At 35.8% G+C, this 14,175-nt stretch overlaps 4 protein-coding genes across 4 annotated transcripts; 2 read left to right on the top strand and 2 right to left on the bottom strand.

Moving 5' to 3' along the window:
• Positions 1–1,947: 1,947 nt before the first annotated feature.
• LOC131609016 (uncharacterized) lies at positions 1,948–5,222 on the bottom strand. The gene is made up of 3 exons (XM_058880638.1): positions 5,041–5,222; positions 3,586–4,502; positions 1,948–3,447 (listed from the first exon to the last, which is right to left on the bottom strand). The coding sequence occupies exons 2-3, from the start codon at positions 3,672–3,674 to the stop codon at positions 2,685–2,687; spliced, it is 852 nt and encodes a 283-aa protein (XP_058736621.1). The 5' UTR covers positions 3,675–4,502; positions 5,041–5,222; the 3' UTR covers positions 1,948–2,684.
• A 1,330-nt stretch (positions 5,223–6,552) lies between these two features.
• LOC131613382 (uncharacterized) lies at positions 6,553–7,722 on the top strand. Its single transcript, XM_058885056.1, has 2 exons — positions 6,553–6,907; positions 7,094–7,722. The coding sequence occupies exons 1-2, from the start codon at positions 6,553–6,555 to the stop codon at positions 7,720–7,722; spliced, it is 984 nt and encodes a 327-aa protein (XP_058741039.1).
• A 41-nt stretch (positions 7,723–7,763) lies between these two features.
• Positions 7,764–8,930, top strand: LOC131613381 (uncharacterized). The gene is made up of 4 exons (XM_058885054.1): positions 7,764–8,011; positions 8,093–8,232; positions 8,277–8,488; positions 8,568–8,930. The coding sequence occupies exons 1-4, from the start codon at positions 7,764–7,766 to the stop codon at positions 8,928–8,930; spliced, it is 963 nt and encodes a 320-aa protein (XP_058741037.1).
• A 2,135-nt stretch (positions 8,931–11,065) lies between these two features.
• LOC131609015 (heat shock 70 kDa protein 4-like) lies at positions 11,066–13,621 on the bottom strand. The gene is made up of 2 exons (XM_058880636.1): positions 13,277–13,621; positions 11,066–13,022 (listed from the first exon to the last, which is right to left on the bottom strand). The coding sequence occupies exons 1-2, from the start codon at positions 13,488–13,490 to the stop codon at positions 11,293–11,295; spliced, it is 1,944 nt and encodes a 647-aa protein (XP_058736619.1). The 5' UTR covers positions 13,491–13,621; the 3' UTR covers positions 11,066–11,292.
• Positions 13,622–14,175: the final 554 nt, after the last annotated feature.

Here is a 14,175-nt window from a genome sequence, read left to right as displayed (position 1 = left end):
GGCGGGGCGAGCTTTGGTGGGCGGCGGACCCAAAATCCCAACCCAACCCACCATTTTTAGGCGGGTGTGCGGGCCGGCCCAGCCACCGCCCGTTTTGCCACCCCTAGTCAACGCATGGCAGCCTCAAAGGTCCTTCTACCAATCTCTGGAGCATTCACGTGACCCCTGTGGTCGACTCACATTGGGAGTAGAAGATTCTTCAGGTTGCGTCGACGCTTTCCCCTGCAACGGTCGACGCATCGGGAAATAAATTTTCATTGTGCCTACCTCAGGAGAGCTCGCGCCGACCCTCCATATGTTATGGTCGATCGCTCGCTATTTTGTGACCATTTTTCTGCTACACTTTCAGATCTTGCAAATTGGTTAACACATATACACCCATTTTATGTCTTTTTACAAACCAACAAGAAAAAGTGAAAGAGATACACATTGAGCTCGTCATATTCATTCTCTCATACATCCATCATCTAATACACATAACAATTTTTGTTGATCAAGGTGCAGAGCTGTAGTGATAACGTTCAAATTGAAGATAGAGATTCAGATTTGGGTTGAGCTATTGTGGGTTTTTTCTTGGATAAAACCATTAGATTTTCTCCTCTAAGATCTTGAAGATTTGGGGGTTTTTGCACAAGTCTTTGCTTCATCTAATTCAGCCGAGTGAATGGATTGAGAAACTATTGGTTTGCTCAATTGAGTCGCGGTAACCGGAGGATTGTGAAGAAAGATTTGGGGTCATAATTCTTGCGATCGAAATCAGTCGAGTGAAAGGTTTGCAGAACGTCGAGTGCATGGAAACAAGTAACGTTAATCGAAGGTTTGTTCAAAGGATTTGACATACTTGGTTCAGCTTGAATCAAGGGAAGAGAAGAGTATTAGATAAATCTTCTGCAATTGTAAATTGGGTATTGGTAAATATTCTTCTCTTGTAAACACTTTGTAACTTAATAGCATGTATCATAGTTCTAGATTTAGAATTAGGGGCAGGCGTACCCTGCACGATGACGACAAGGGGAACTGCCTAAACAAATCGTGTGTTGTTTTTCATTCTTGCATTTTATTTTCATTCACCGTAATTTGTGTGATTTTGAACTGTTTGAACTTGGTGTATTTTGCACACCAAGTGTTTGAAAATTAACAAACCCACAAATTATTGTAGTTATTGTAAACAGATCATTGGAAGTAATAATCATTTAGTGACATTGTATAAGCACTTGATAATATTGAATAAAGTATTGATTCGTATTTCAATCTCAATTCATTCGGTTTCGCATATCCGGTCATTCCAATAATGGATCGTTTTAGACGAATTTGAATTCGGGTGCTTTCGCTTACATTTGAAAAAAGCGCAAAAATAAAAAAGGGATCTATTCAACCCCCCACCCTCCTAGATTTTTCCTATCGTCTAACAACATTGAAATAGACAAAGAGATGTATCTAAGACCGATGGACAGACTTATATACTTATTTCATACCAAGCCAAATATTACCTATACAATGAGTTTAGTCAATCAATTTTTGCATAACCCAAAGGAGAATCATTTTTAAGTTGCACTCAATTCACTATCTTAAAGGATCATCAAGAAGAGGAATTATATTCAAACATAATAGAAATGTTAGGATTGAAGACTATGCAGATGCTGACTATGCTGGGTCAATTGTGGATAGAAGGTCAACAACAGGGTATTGTACCTTTCTTGGAGGAAATCTTGTAACTTGATAGAGTAAAAAAGCAAAGTGTTGTAGCAAGGTTTAGTGCTGAAGCAGAATTTCGAGTCATGGCACAAGATATATGTGAGCTACTTTGGCTGAAAGTCATCCTAGAAGGTTTAAAGATAAAGTGGGAAGAACTAGTGGCGGAGCCATGAATTTTAGGCAGCCTGGGCAAAAAATTTAACTGTAATTTACATGTGACATAATATATAAATAGTCATAAAGTGTGCTACATAAGAGAGATGAAACCTAACATGCGAATACTGTGCTAAATAAAATTAAGAGGAAAATGCCCTCTCTGAGACCTCTTTACGGTGAATGTTCGAATAATATCAACATCTTTAAGTACTTGAATATCTTCCGCTCGACGTAACATATCATCAAGTCATTGAACCATGCATCATTGATCTTGTTGCGCAAATTAGACTTGATAATCTTCATTGCTGAAAAAGCTCTTTCAACGGATACTGTCGACACCGACAATATCAAAGCCAACTCAATGAGTTTGTATACCAATGGAAATACCAAATGTTTCTCAGTTTGAACCGTCTTTATAGCCAAACTTTGAACATCTTCACAAGAAGTAAAAGAAGCATGCCTTTTCACTTGATGTACATAAGTCTCAAGTTGCTCCCTTATTGTTCCACGGTCATCATCAGAAAATTTTGCATGATAAATATTAGCAAGACAAGCAAGCTTATCAATATCAAATTTGGAAAAAGGAGTTATTTGGGTCAAGACATGAGAAGCAAACCAGCACAATGTTACTTCCTTCACTAAACCGGTGATCCATCTCCACACATATTTTGTCAATAGCTACATAAAAAAGTCTTTGTACGGTAATGGTGAAGATTAGTGACAGTCCTCCCTTCTCTTCTTGAACAACCCCGAACCGATTTTTCTTCATCCATATTTGGCACCAGAATACTTTGAGCAGCACAAAATTCTTGGACATCAATAAACAAATTATCCTAACTACTTTCTCTCAATGTAGCCAACCGAGCTTTAACATCATCAACTAATTTCATAGCAAGCACAATATTAAGATCTTTTGTTTGCAAGATTTTTGAAAGTTCATTTGTGATACCAAACAACTTTAACATAAGATTCAAAATGAAAGCAAATTTAAAGCTCTCCATTTTTTCTATCAAACCCGCCGCTTGAGATGGTCCACGTCCATCTTCATCAACAATACTAAGCACCTCTAACATGAAGGACCATATCTGATCCAAACGAATCAAGGTAGTATAATGTGAACCCCATCTAATATCCTCGGGTCTAGCGAGACTAGGTGATTGGTGCAAGCTCTTTCCTTGAGTTATCTCACCACTCTCAAGTCTATTCAAAATATCTTGGTGTTGTGCCTCCTTCAAAGCATCCCTTCTCTTGCAAGATGCACTTGTTGTGGTTACAATCAAGGAAATATACTCAAAGAAATCATGAATAGATAAGCAACTACTAGCAACAGACACAACCATCAATTGCAAACGGTGAGCATAACAATGGACATAGAAAGAATAATGGTTTTCATCTAGAATCTTTCTTTGTAAACCATTAAATTCACCTCTCATATTTGAAGCTCCATCATATCCTTGACCTCGTATCCTTGAAATAGATAATGTGTGATGATCAAGAATACCATAAAGAGCATCCTTTAGTGCCTCAGATGTAGTATATTTGACATGATGTAGAGCAATAAATTGTTCCACAACTTTCCCTTTCTCGTTCAAGAACCTAGAAATATAAATAAAAAGTCAAATGTATTCATCTAATTTTGAACAAAACTTATAAGTTTAAGTACAATAACAAATTCATTGCAATAGAGGCATGGAGAATAATATGTAATAGAAATTGGAAAATACAACTACTAACCTCAACATCACCACCATTTGCTCTTTGACGAATATATCACGTGACTCACCAATAAGCACAGAGAATTGTCTATCACCAAGCTCTTCCATAATCACCTTTGTAACTTCATGTGCACAACAAGTTGCAAGCTCCTTTTAAATGTCACTGGAAGTCATTGTGCAATTTTTGGACCGCGGTCAAAAGCATGTCTCATTTTTTCATAATAAGATTTTACCCAATCCACCATCTCTCTAAAATTGCCCTTATTTAGAGAAGTAGAGCTTTCATCATGGCCACGGAAAGCAATGCCTTATGCTATGAGATATCTAGCACAATCTAAAAAACAAGTCAAACGGATCTTATACAATTCTTCTGATTCCCTAGTTGCTCTAGCAAAGATACCTGTCACACTTTGCATTTGATTATTATAATCGTCATAGTGCTTCATACATGAGTTGTGCTTACTGTCATGACTACCAATATGATCTTTAAAGCCTTTGGATGCATGCTTTCAATCTTTAAATTCATCTTTGTTGAAGACTTCATAACCAAAGTGTTTGGCCCTCCCGTGCGGCTTAAAGAGAAAACAATAGAAACAATAAGATGCATCCTTTAACTCACTGTATTCAATCCATGTATGATTCTTATACCATGCTTTACAAAATGCTCTTGAATACTTCTCAAATTGAGTACGAGAAAATCTTGCTAAATCTGATTGTGTACTTGCGTTGGACCCTTTAATATATATGCCCTCCTCACTTGGTCTTGAATATCTAGAACATACTCATGAATTTGTTTCCTACATCCTAGATCACGCACAATCTCATTTGAATTAAACTCATTGGCCACATTAGGCAGTGTTTCTTCTACTTCGACTTCCGGTTGCACAACATTCACATTCTCAATACTTGTTTTAGAAACCAAAAACCTCCTCATCTCTAAAATTTAATGATCCAGAAAAAAAAACTCTTAAGTTAAATTGAAACTTTAAAAGTAAAAACCGTACAATGATTTATTGAAATTAAATTGATACATTAAACAAAATTGAAATTAAAATAGACTTAGAAAATTAAAAGTTTTTTATTAATTTTAATAAAGAAACTTCTTTACTTAACAAAACTAACATAAAGAAAAAGTAAAAAACAATTACGCTAATTTTACAGTATTAAGAGAAAAAGCTATGTATCTTTTTTATAAGACAAGTGTATAGTTTTAGACTACATGTACCATTGCAAGTTAAATCATTTTAATAATGTTAATAATTCAATAATAATTAAAAAAAATGCTAATAAAATAAAACATAAAAAGGGATATACCAAATTCTTAGCATCACTGTGACTGTGATTTTAAAACTCAACTCACCCAACTAATTTAATTTCACTTTATAAATCTCACAGAACAAAAATAGCACCCTAAAACTAAATTACTTGTCCACAAATTTAGAAATATCGCTAGTAAATGATGTAAATTTCTCACCTCATGGCGGCAGCTGAGAGAGAAACAGCGGCGTCGGCAGTGATGGAGCAGCGCAACTGCGGTCGGATTTGGTGGAGAAAATACGGCAGCAGAGCAACGGTGGTCGGATTCGGCAGAAAGGATACAACAACGACTAGTTGAAGAGGGGAGGGAGAAGATACAGACGAAGAGTTTTTTTTTTTAAAAACCTGTACTTGTTGTACGATGATTAGGTTCTTTTGTTTTGAGAGTTTTTTATTTAATTTTTGTTTTGATTCATAAATAATTAATTGGACTAAGCTTAGATCATTGGTTATTCATGTGTTTTAAGTTTCACACCCTATTTTTATTAATTTTGTTTATGATTTTATCTAAAAATTAACTATTAAATTGAGGAGGTACAAAGAAAATAAGGGTTGTCCGGCTAGTTGGGTCTTGCAACTGCCCACGGAAAGAACCAATGAAGCTTTACTATGATAAGAAATCAGCAATTAGCATAGCTCGGTGCAACACGATAGACTAAATATATTAAATTTAATAGACATTTCATTAAAGAAAAAGTTGACAGTGGCTTAATATGCACAAAGCACACCATATGTGTCATCTCAAAATTAATTTAAAGATGTTCTAACTAAGGGACTCAACAACCACAATTTTGAAAGAATCATGTCCAAGCTAAGAATGATTAGCACCTACTCAATTTAGGAAACATGTAATATCTTCTTATTTATCTACACATTGGTATGATTAAAAAATCTCATTAATTCTAGAGATATGTAATTAGAACAACATTTGTACTATTTCCTTAAATAGTATATGAATTATGTATATATTCTTCGTATCTTTCAATGTTTAATATATAAGATATAATTTAGTTTTTCATAAAAAGTAATTAAAGAGAGTTACATGATCATGATGTTTGAAAATAGAACCTAAGTTAACAGTTAATAGAACAGTTATTGGTCAGAGACTTAGCATAAAGCAATCCTGTCAACGTATATTTCCTAATATGGAGGATGCTTCATAATAGGGTTAACAGTTATTGGCCAGAGGCTTAGCACAAAGCAATACTCTCAAAAATATCTTTCCTAATATGGAGGATGTTTAATAATAGGCTTTCAACTAAAGATAATTTAGTTAGGACCAATGTAGTCAATATCGAGATCTGGGTCGTAGGATCGTAAGATCTTACGATCTTTTATTGCCTTTTAGTGCTAAGATCTTGCAAAAAAATCTTTTTTGTGTGCTTTTGTAGTCAAGATCGAGATCTTTTAAGTAAGATCGTAAAAGTCATAGATTTGGTCCTGTTTTGTTGGGCTTTCTAACTAGGTCATATTTTTAAGTGAACCCAGTTTTTGTCTTACTTAAAGTTGTGTCTTCCTAACCCTAATATTAAGAAACACAAAACGGCTGCAGCTTTCTTCCTAAAGTTGTCATACTTTCCTCCTTCACGATACTTTCCTCCTTTCACCAAAAACATAAACTTTTCACCATCTCCCCCCTGTTATCATCTTTGTTCTTCTTCCCTCTGTAATGACTTCAAATAAAGAATCACGAAATGCTTCATCAACTGCTGAAAGTGGTGCTTCTACTCCTACTCCCGCAAAAAATGCTACTGGAATGAAAACTGACCCAACATGGGAATACTGCGTTTTACTTGACCCAATTACCAGAAAAGTGAAGTGTAAATTCTGTGAGAGTGAAGTTACAGGAGGTATTTATCGTTTTAAACATAATTTGGCTGGAAACCATAATAATGTTAAGATGTGTTTAGCGGTTCCAGATGGCATCAAGATTAAAATGGTGGATAGGGTCTACAAATTACAAACAAAGTTGTTGCAAAAGTCACAAGAAGTTAGCATTGAAGATGATAATTCTACTGCCACAGGTTGTTCAAGTGGAAAAAGGAAATGTCAGGTGGAGATAGCACCTAAGGATATGTTCAAAAGAGAATCCCCAACACACTAAAACAGACCACTATCAATGGTAAATTTAAGCAGAAGTTGCGGGAGGATGCATGTAAGGATATTTCTCTTTTTTTCTACAATAATTCTATTCCATTTAATGTTGCAAGGTCTAAAGAGTTTCAAAAAAATGTTTGAATATGCTATAAAACATGGTATAGGATTTAAGCCACCAACCTATCATGAAATTAGAGTGAAGTATTTAGATTATTATTATGGTCAGATTAACAATGATTTAGAGGAGCATAGGGCTGTTTGGAGGAAGTTAGGCTACACTATAATGACGGATGGTTGGACCAATAGGAGGAGAAGGACTATACTGAATTTTTTGGTGAATAGTCCCAAAGGAACTGTTTTTTTGAATTCTATTGATGCATCTGATATAACTAAGACAGCTGATAAGATTTTTAAGATGATAGATGATATTATTGAAGAGGTTGGGGAAGAAAATGTTGTCCAAGTTGTTACCAACAATGCTGCCAATTACAAAGCAGCATGGGAATTATTGATGGAAAAGAGAACAAAGTTGTATTGGACACCTTGTGCTGCCCATTGCATTGACTTGATGTTGGAAGATTTTGAGAAGAAAATCCCTCTCCATAAAGATACAATTGCCAAGGGTAAAAAGATCACAACTTATATTTATGCAAGAACAAGTCTTATTTCTTTGTTGCATAAGTTTACTAATAATGCTGATTTGATTCGACCTGCAATGACTCGTTTTGCCACTTCTTATTGACATTGGGATGTTTGAATGACCATCGAGGTGAAGTAATTAATATGTTCAATTCGAAAGAATGGAAGAGTAGAAAAATTGCAAAGAGTAAAGATGGAATCATTGTGGAAGAGATTGTGTTGGATAAGTTGTTTTGGAAGAATGTTTTGAATTGTATGAGGGGCGCTTTCCCACTTACTAGAGTGTTGCGTATGGTGGACTCCGATGAGAAGTCGGCCATGGGATTTATTTATGAAGAAATGGATCGGGCGAAAGAGAAGATTTGGTCAAGCTTTAATGGGATTGTTAAGAGGTAACTGTCTTTCACTTTAATTTTTGTTTTATAATCATACATCTAGTTTGAGTAGTAATTCAATTATTCTCTCTTTTTTAGCTACAATCCCCTTTGGAAGATAATTGATCAAAGGTGGGATAAGCAACTTCATAGGCCATTACATGCTGCAGGCCTTTATTTGAACCCCATATTGTGTTATGCTCCAGGATTCACTATTGATAATGAAGTTACAAATGCATGTATGAATGTTTGTCTAGAATGGTGGAAGATCCCGAATAAAAAGGCTTGATTGATCTTCCACTTGAGGATTTCAAAGGAAAAGTTGGATCTTTTGGTAGTGATTTTGCTATATTTGCACTTCAAACTAAAACACCAACACAATGGTGGGATTCTTATGGAGGCGGTCATCCTGAATTGCAGTGGTTTGCCTTAAGAGTTCTTAGTTTGACATGTAGCTCATCTGGATGTGAAAGGAACTGGAGAACTTTTGAAAGGGTAAGTTTTCAAATTTATTAAACAATTGTATTCTAAATATCTATTGTGTTTTAATCATTTATGCTATATAATCATCTAGGTTCACACTAAGAAGAGGAATCACTTAAAGCAAAACACGATGAATAAGGTAGTTTTTGTGATGACTAACTCAAAATTGGGGAAAAAGAAGAACAAGAGAAAGAGTGCTAACTATGAGGTTGATGAAATTGATTCTGAAAATGAAGGGGAAGAATGGATCGCAAATGTGGAGGATAATGAAGATGATGAAGATATTACACTTGATGTTGGAGAAGATGCTAGTGGTGTTATTGGTGATGATTTAGACATTCCTTCCATCGTTGAAGATGATGCCATTGAAGTGGAAGAGAATGAGGATGAGAACAAGGAGGGGAATTTATATGACTATCATGATATAGAAATACATAATATCTTAGATGATTAGACTACTTATTTATTATATTTATGTGTTTTGAGCTATTTATTTTGAATTTGATCGTTTTAAACTACTTATTTTAAACTTGATCTTTTGAGCTTATTAAATTAGGGGTTGATGGTTATGAATTATTAATTAAATTAGTTAAATGTTGTGATTTATAGGTTATCTTGTTCATGTATTATAATTTTGGCTTAATTGCAATTTTAGTCCCCCTATTATTCTTTTTTGTGAGTTTTAGTTCCTCTATTTTAAAATCCGGAATTTTAGTCCCTCTATTTTAGTTTAGAGGATTTTGGTCCCCTGCAAATACAAAGGCAATTTTTAATGAAATGGAACTTACATTGATGACATGTTCAACATAAATCTTAAATAAAAATAGTTTTTTTGAACAGATCACTGCTCAACTGGCACTGACACATCAGTAATGTGAGCGTCATTTCATTTAAAATTGTCTTCGAATTTGCAGGGGGACCAAAATCCTCAAAAAACTAAAATGTAGTGACTAAAATTCCGGATTTTAAAATAGGGAGACCAAAACCCAAAAAAAAGGATAATAGGAGGACCAAAATTGTAATTCAGCCAATAATTTTTATGTTTTTTGTCTATGTGAATTTACTATTTTACCCTTTGGTAAGATCTTAAGTGCGGATCTACGATCCTGCTTTCACGATCTTTCACAGGCCGTCTGATCTTATTTAAGATCCCATGCTTGACTATCTTGGTTAGGACAAACACCATCAACCTCGGTTCACAATTATGCGCTGGGGTGTGGTATTGGTGTATAGTATCTCGCCTTCTGTTTTTGAGTGTCCCACTTTTATAGGTATATGGTATATGGTTAACAACTTGCTCAGTATACCCATAACTTTTTCAAAGAGAATACGTGTCTCACAGTGACATTTCGAATCACTTCTAAGGAGTGGAAAATCTTATGCCAACAAATTAAGCCAGGTGTAGTTTGCTTGCATTTGGAACATGCAAGGAATGACAAAGTCTTCAACAACAAAGATTTATCATTGGATCAAGTGTTCTAATCAATACATAGGAATTCTTGAAATTGGATAAATAACAATCTAAATGGTTAGTAAGTTGAGTGTCTCAATGGTACTGTCACCTAAAATCTGCTTTGAGTAAAAGGCCTGATTAGGAGTCCATGGAACTGTATCTTTTGATATATCTAGTAGCAGTATCTAGTAGCAGTGCAGTCATTATTTTGACAGTATGGAACTATGGTTGGCTATCTGGTATACTTCTCTTTTTGTATCCTGGAATTTCGTATTTGGGCATTACTAGTCTCGGTCTTGATGTTTGCCAGATCTTGACAGTCTATTGTTATCTTGGCTATCTGGGTATTGTTTAGTTTTGTCAGGTGCAAGTGGTGTAATCTGGAACAATAATTTAGAGTTGATTTAATATGTTCAAGAGCAGACAGATTGTGAGTTCCAGTCTAAATCTTCGTCTGCTTGGTATCGAGTATCGACTCCACAGATCAAGCTGTCAAGTGTTACTTTATATGGTATAGAATCAGTTGCCGTTAACGATAGATTCGATCTCGTGTTGGTTGTTCGGATAAACTTCTGGCAAAAACAAAATCATCAGTCAATAAACTTCTGCCAAAAACAAAATCATCAGTCAATGTTACATGTGCCGCTAAAGGTTTGCTAATCTAGAGTTTTCTTGTTCTGGTTTCTGCTATCTGTTAGCAGTCAGCTGGATCAGTAGGAGCCTTTTTAATCAGTCAAATATTAGTATAGCATCATTATGGTTGGGATTTGGCTGCTGTGTGCTTCAAATTTTAGTTGCCAAATTGGATCATTTTCTATGTGGAGATTTCTTTCTATTAGTTAACAAGGCAAGGAGATATGGACTGTGTCAGATGGAGCCTCGCCTTCAAATAGTTCTGTTCATCTGTTGTGATGCTTTCATTCTCTAGAAAGAGCTTATGAATAATATTCTTTCTTTTGCATTTAAAAATAATTTAGTTCCCAGTTTGACATCAAACCAAATGTAAAGGAAAAGATAAATAAATGTAATAATGACTAATCAGGCTTTTGTAAAGTATTCCTGCAATGTAATTTTAAGTGACTGAAAAATAGAATGAAGTGTTTGTCCAGAAAAAATAAATAGAATAAGGTTAGAGATGGCCAGTAAAATTATTTTCTTGCATTACCAAAAAAAAATTGATACATATAACTTTAAAAATCAAACTCTAGAGCCAATAATCACCACAGTATCCCATATCATAAGGAAAATGCCAAAACTCTGACCAATATATATTCTAAAACCAAATTAAAAAAATAAAACCAAAGTAAAATTAAAACTTAAAAGGGTCTGGAACAAGATACCCAACCCACAATTAATCAACAACTTAGTCAACTTCTTCGATCTTGGGACCAGCACCGCCTGCAGCTGGAGGAACCTCATCATCATCACCACCCACGTCAGGAGCAGCTCCACCTTGATACATCTTAGCAATGATTGGATTGCAGAGACTCTCAAGTTCCTTCATCTTATCTTCAAACTCATCTGCCTCAGCCAACTGGTTATTATCCAACCAAGTAATTGAAGCATCAATTGCATCTTCAATCTTTTTCTTGTCATCAGGTGTAAGCTTTGAAGCAATCTTCTCATCTTTGATTGTGTTCCTCATGTTGTAAGCATAGTTTTCCAAAGCATTCTTTGCATCCACCTTCTTCTTGTGTTCCTCATCTTCTGCCTTGTATTTCTCTGCTTCCTCAACCATCTTCTCGATCTCCTCCTTTGAGAGTCTACCTTTGTCGTTAGTAATAGTGATCTTGTTCTTTTGCCCAGTTGTTTTATCCTCAGCAGAGACATTCAAGATACCGTTAGCATCAATGTCAAAACAGACTGTGATCTGAGGAACACCACGGGGAGCAGGAGGAATGCCAGAAAGCTCAAATTTGCCCAACAAGTTGTTGTCTTTGGTTCTTGCTCTTTCTCCCTCATAAACTTGGATCAAGACACCAGGTTGATTGTCTGAGTAGGTAGAGAAAACTTGCTCCTTCTTGGTTGGAATTGTGGTGTTCCTTTGAATCAGTACAGTCATGACACCACCAGCAGTTTCCAAACCAAGAGACAATGGGGTAACATCCAAAAGCAACAAATCTTGAACCTTCTCATTACCTTCGCCACTTAAAATAGCTGCTTGGACGGCAGCTCCATAAGCAACAGCCTCGTCAGGGTTGATACTCTTGCAAAGCTCCTTGCCATTGAAGAAGTCTTGCAAAAGCTGCTGAACTTTAGGAATCCTAGTGGAACCACCAACAAGAACAACATCATGAACAGTGCTCTTGTCCATCTTTGCATCCCTAAGACACTTCTCCACAGGCTCCATACACTTCCTAAATAAATCCATGTTAAGTTCCTCAAACCTAGCACGAGTGATTGTTGTGTAAAAATCAACACCCTCATACAAAGAATCAATCTCAATGGTTGTCTGAGCAGTTGATGAGAGAGTTCTCTTTGCCCTCTCACAAGCAGTTCTCAACCTCCTAAGTGCCCTAGGGTTTCCACTAATATCCTTCTTATTCTTTCTCTTAAATTCTTGAACAAAATGGTTAACCATCCTGTTATCAAAATCTTCACCACCAAGATGGGTATCACCAGCAGTAGCCTTAACTTCAAAAATTCCTTCTTCAATAGTGAGAAGAGAAACATCAAAAGTACCACCACCCAAATCAAAGATCAACACATTCTTCTCACCAACACTTGTCGCCTTCTTGTCAAGACCGTAAGCAATAGCAGCTGCAGTTGGTTCATTGATTATTCTAAGAACATTCAAACCAGCAATGGCACCGGCATCCTTTGTGGCTTGACGCTGGGAGTCATTGAAGTAAGCAGGCACAGTAACAACAGCATTCTTCACAGTAGAACCAAGATAAGCCTCAGCAATCTCACGCATCTTAATGAGCACCATAGAGGAAATTTCCTCAGCAGAAAATTGCTTGTCCTCACCTTTGTAGTTAACCACAATCATCGGCTTTTCGCCAGCACCGGCTATAACCTTGAATGGCCAGTGCTTCAAATCACTCTGAACAGATGCATCAGAAACTCTCCTTCCAATCAAACGTTTTGCATCTAAAGTATATACAAATTCAAATCACCAATTAGCACACAAACTAGTTAAAACTCATAAAACAAAATACTAACAGCCAAGCATATCATCATATCAGTAATCTAAAATCGAACAATACTTTTGCTTCATACTAGTATTCAATAGAACAGATTCATAAATCACTGTAGATCCCACAAATTTATAGGGTTTTTTATTGAAAATTTAAAATAAATATAAATCAATCATGAGGTGGTGAATGAAAAGTTAGAGATCTTACCGAAGACAGTGTTAATGGGGTTCATGGCGACCTGATTCTTAGCGGCATCACCGATCAACCTTTCACTGTCGGTAAAAGCTACATAAGACGGCGTCGTACGGTTTCCTTGATCGTTGGCAATGATCTCGACCCTATCGTGCTGCCATACTCCAACGCAGGAGTATGTTGTGCCGAGATCGATTCCAATCGCTGGACCTTCTCCTTTTCCGGCCATCGTCGAAGAGATTTTGAACGATAGAGATTGATTTTGTGTAAAAGAGGCGGAAAGATAAAAGAGTTCGTTAGGGTTAGGGTTTCGAGGTTGCGATATGTGAATGAGTTTGTAATAAGGGAGTGTTTGTTTTGACTTTTATACAGGAATTAAGGGATTCTAGAATGTTCTATTTTTTCCGTTGGAATAGAATAGTAGGACGGATGCGAATAGCCTAATAGTGCGTTTACACGTTTTCTGCTTCTGGTTGCTTCTAGATGCTTCTTTTTTCTAGAATCACTTTTTAAAATCAAATAGCTACTAGAATGAACAAAATAATTAGGTCACCCCACCGAAAACCTTACTTTACCTCTGCTTCAGAAATGAATTTCCGAAGTATTTTTTTTCTAAATTTTCCCAGACATCGGAAGTGCATCTCTGAAAACACCAAATTGGAGGTGTTTTCAGAGATGCACTTATGAAAATATCTTTTTTCAGATTTTAGGGTGTTTCGGAAGTGCATTTCCGAATTATACAGAAGTCTCTTTTTTTTTATGCTTTTTCAAATAGTCTCGTACGAAATATATACAAAAACGAGTAATATATACAAAACAAAAACGCCGAACAAAACAAATGACATATCAACGTAAAATACTAATATAATAAATAAAATTCAAATAATATATACAGACCGAGTCATAGTGTGCGA

The sequence above is a fragment of the Vicia villosa genome, linkage group LG6, assembly GCF_029867415.1.
Source record: "Vicia villosa cultivar HV-30 ecotype Madison, WI linkage group LG6, Vvil1.0, whole genome shotgun sequence".
In the NCBI taxonomy this organism is placed as follows: domain Eukaryota; kingdom Viridiplantae; phylum Streptophyta; class Magnoliopsida; order Fabales; family Fabaceae; genus Vicia; species Vicia villosa.
Note: the sequence above shows the minus strand (reverse complement) of the source record. Positions and strands in the feature narration are given on the sequence as shown.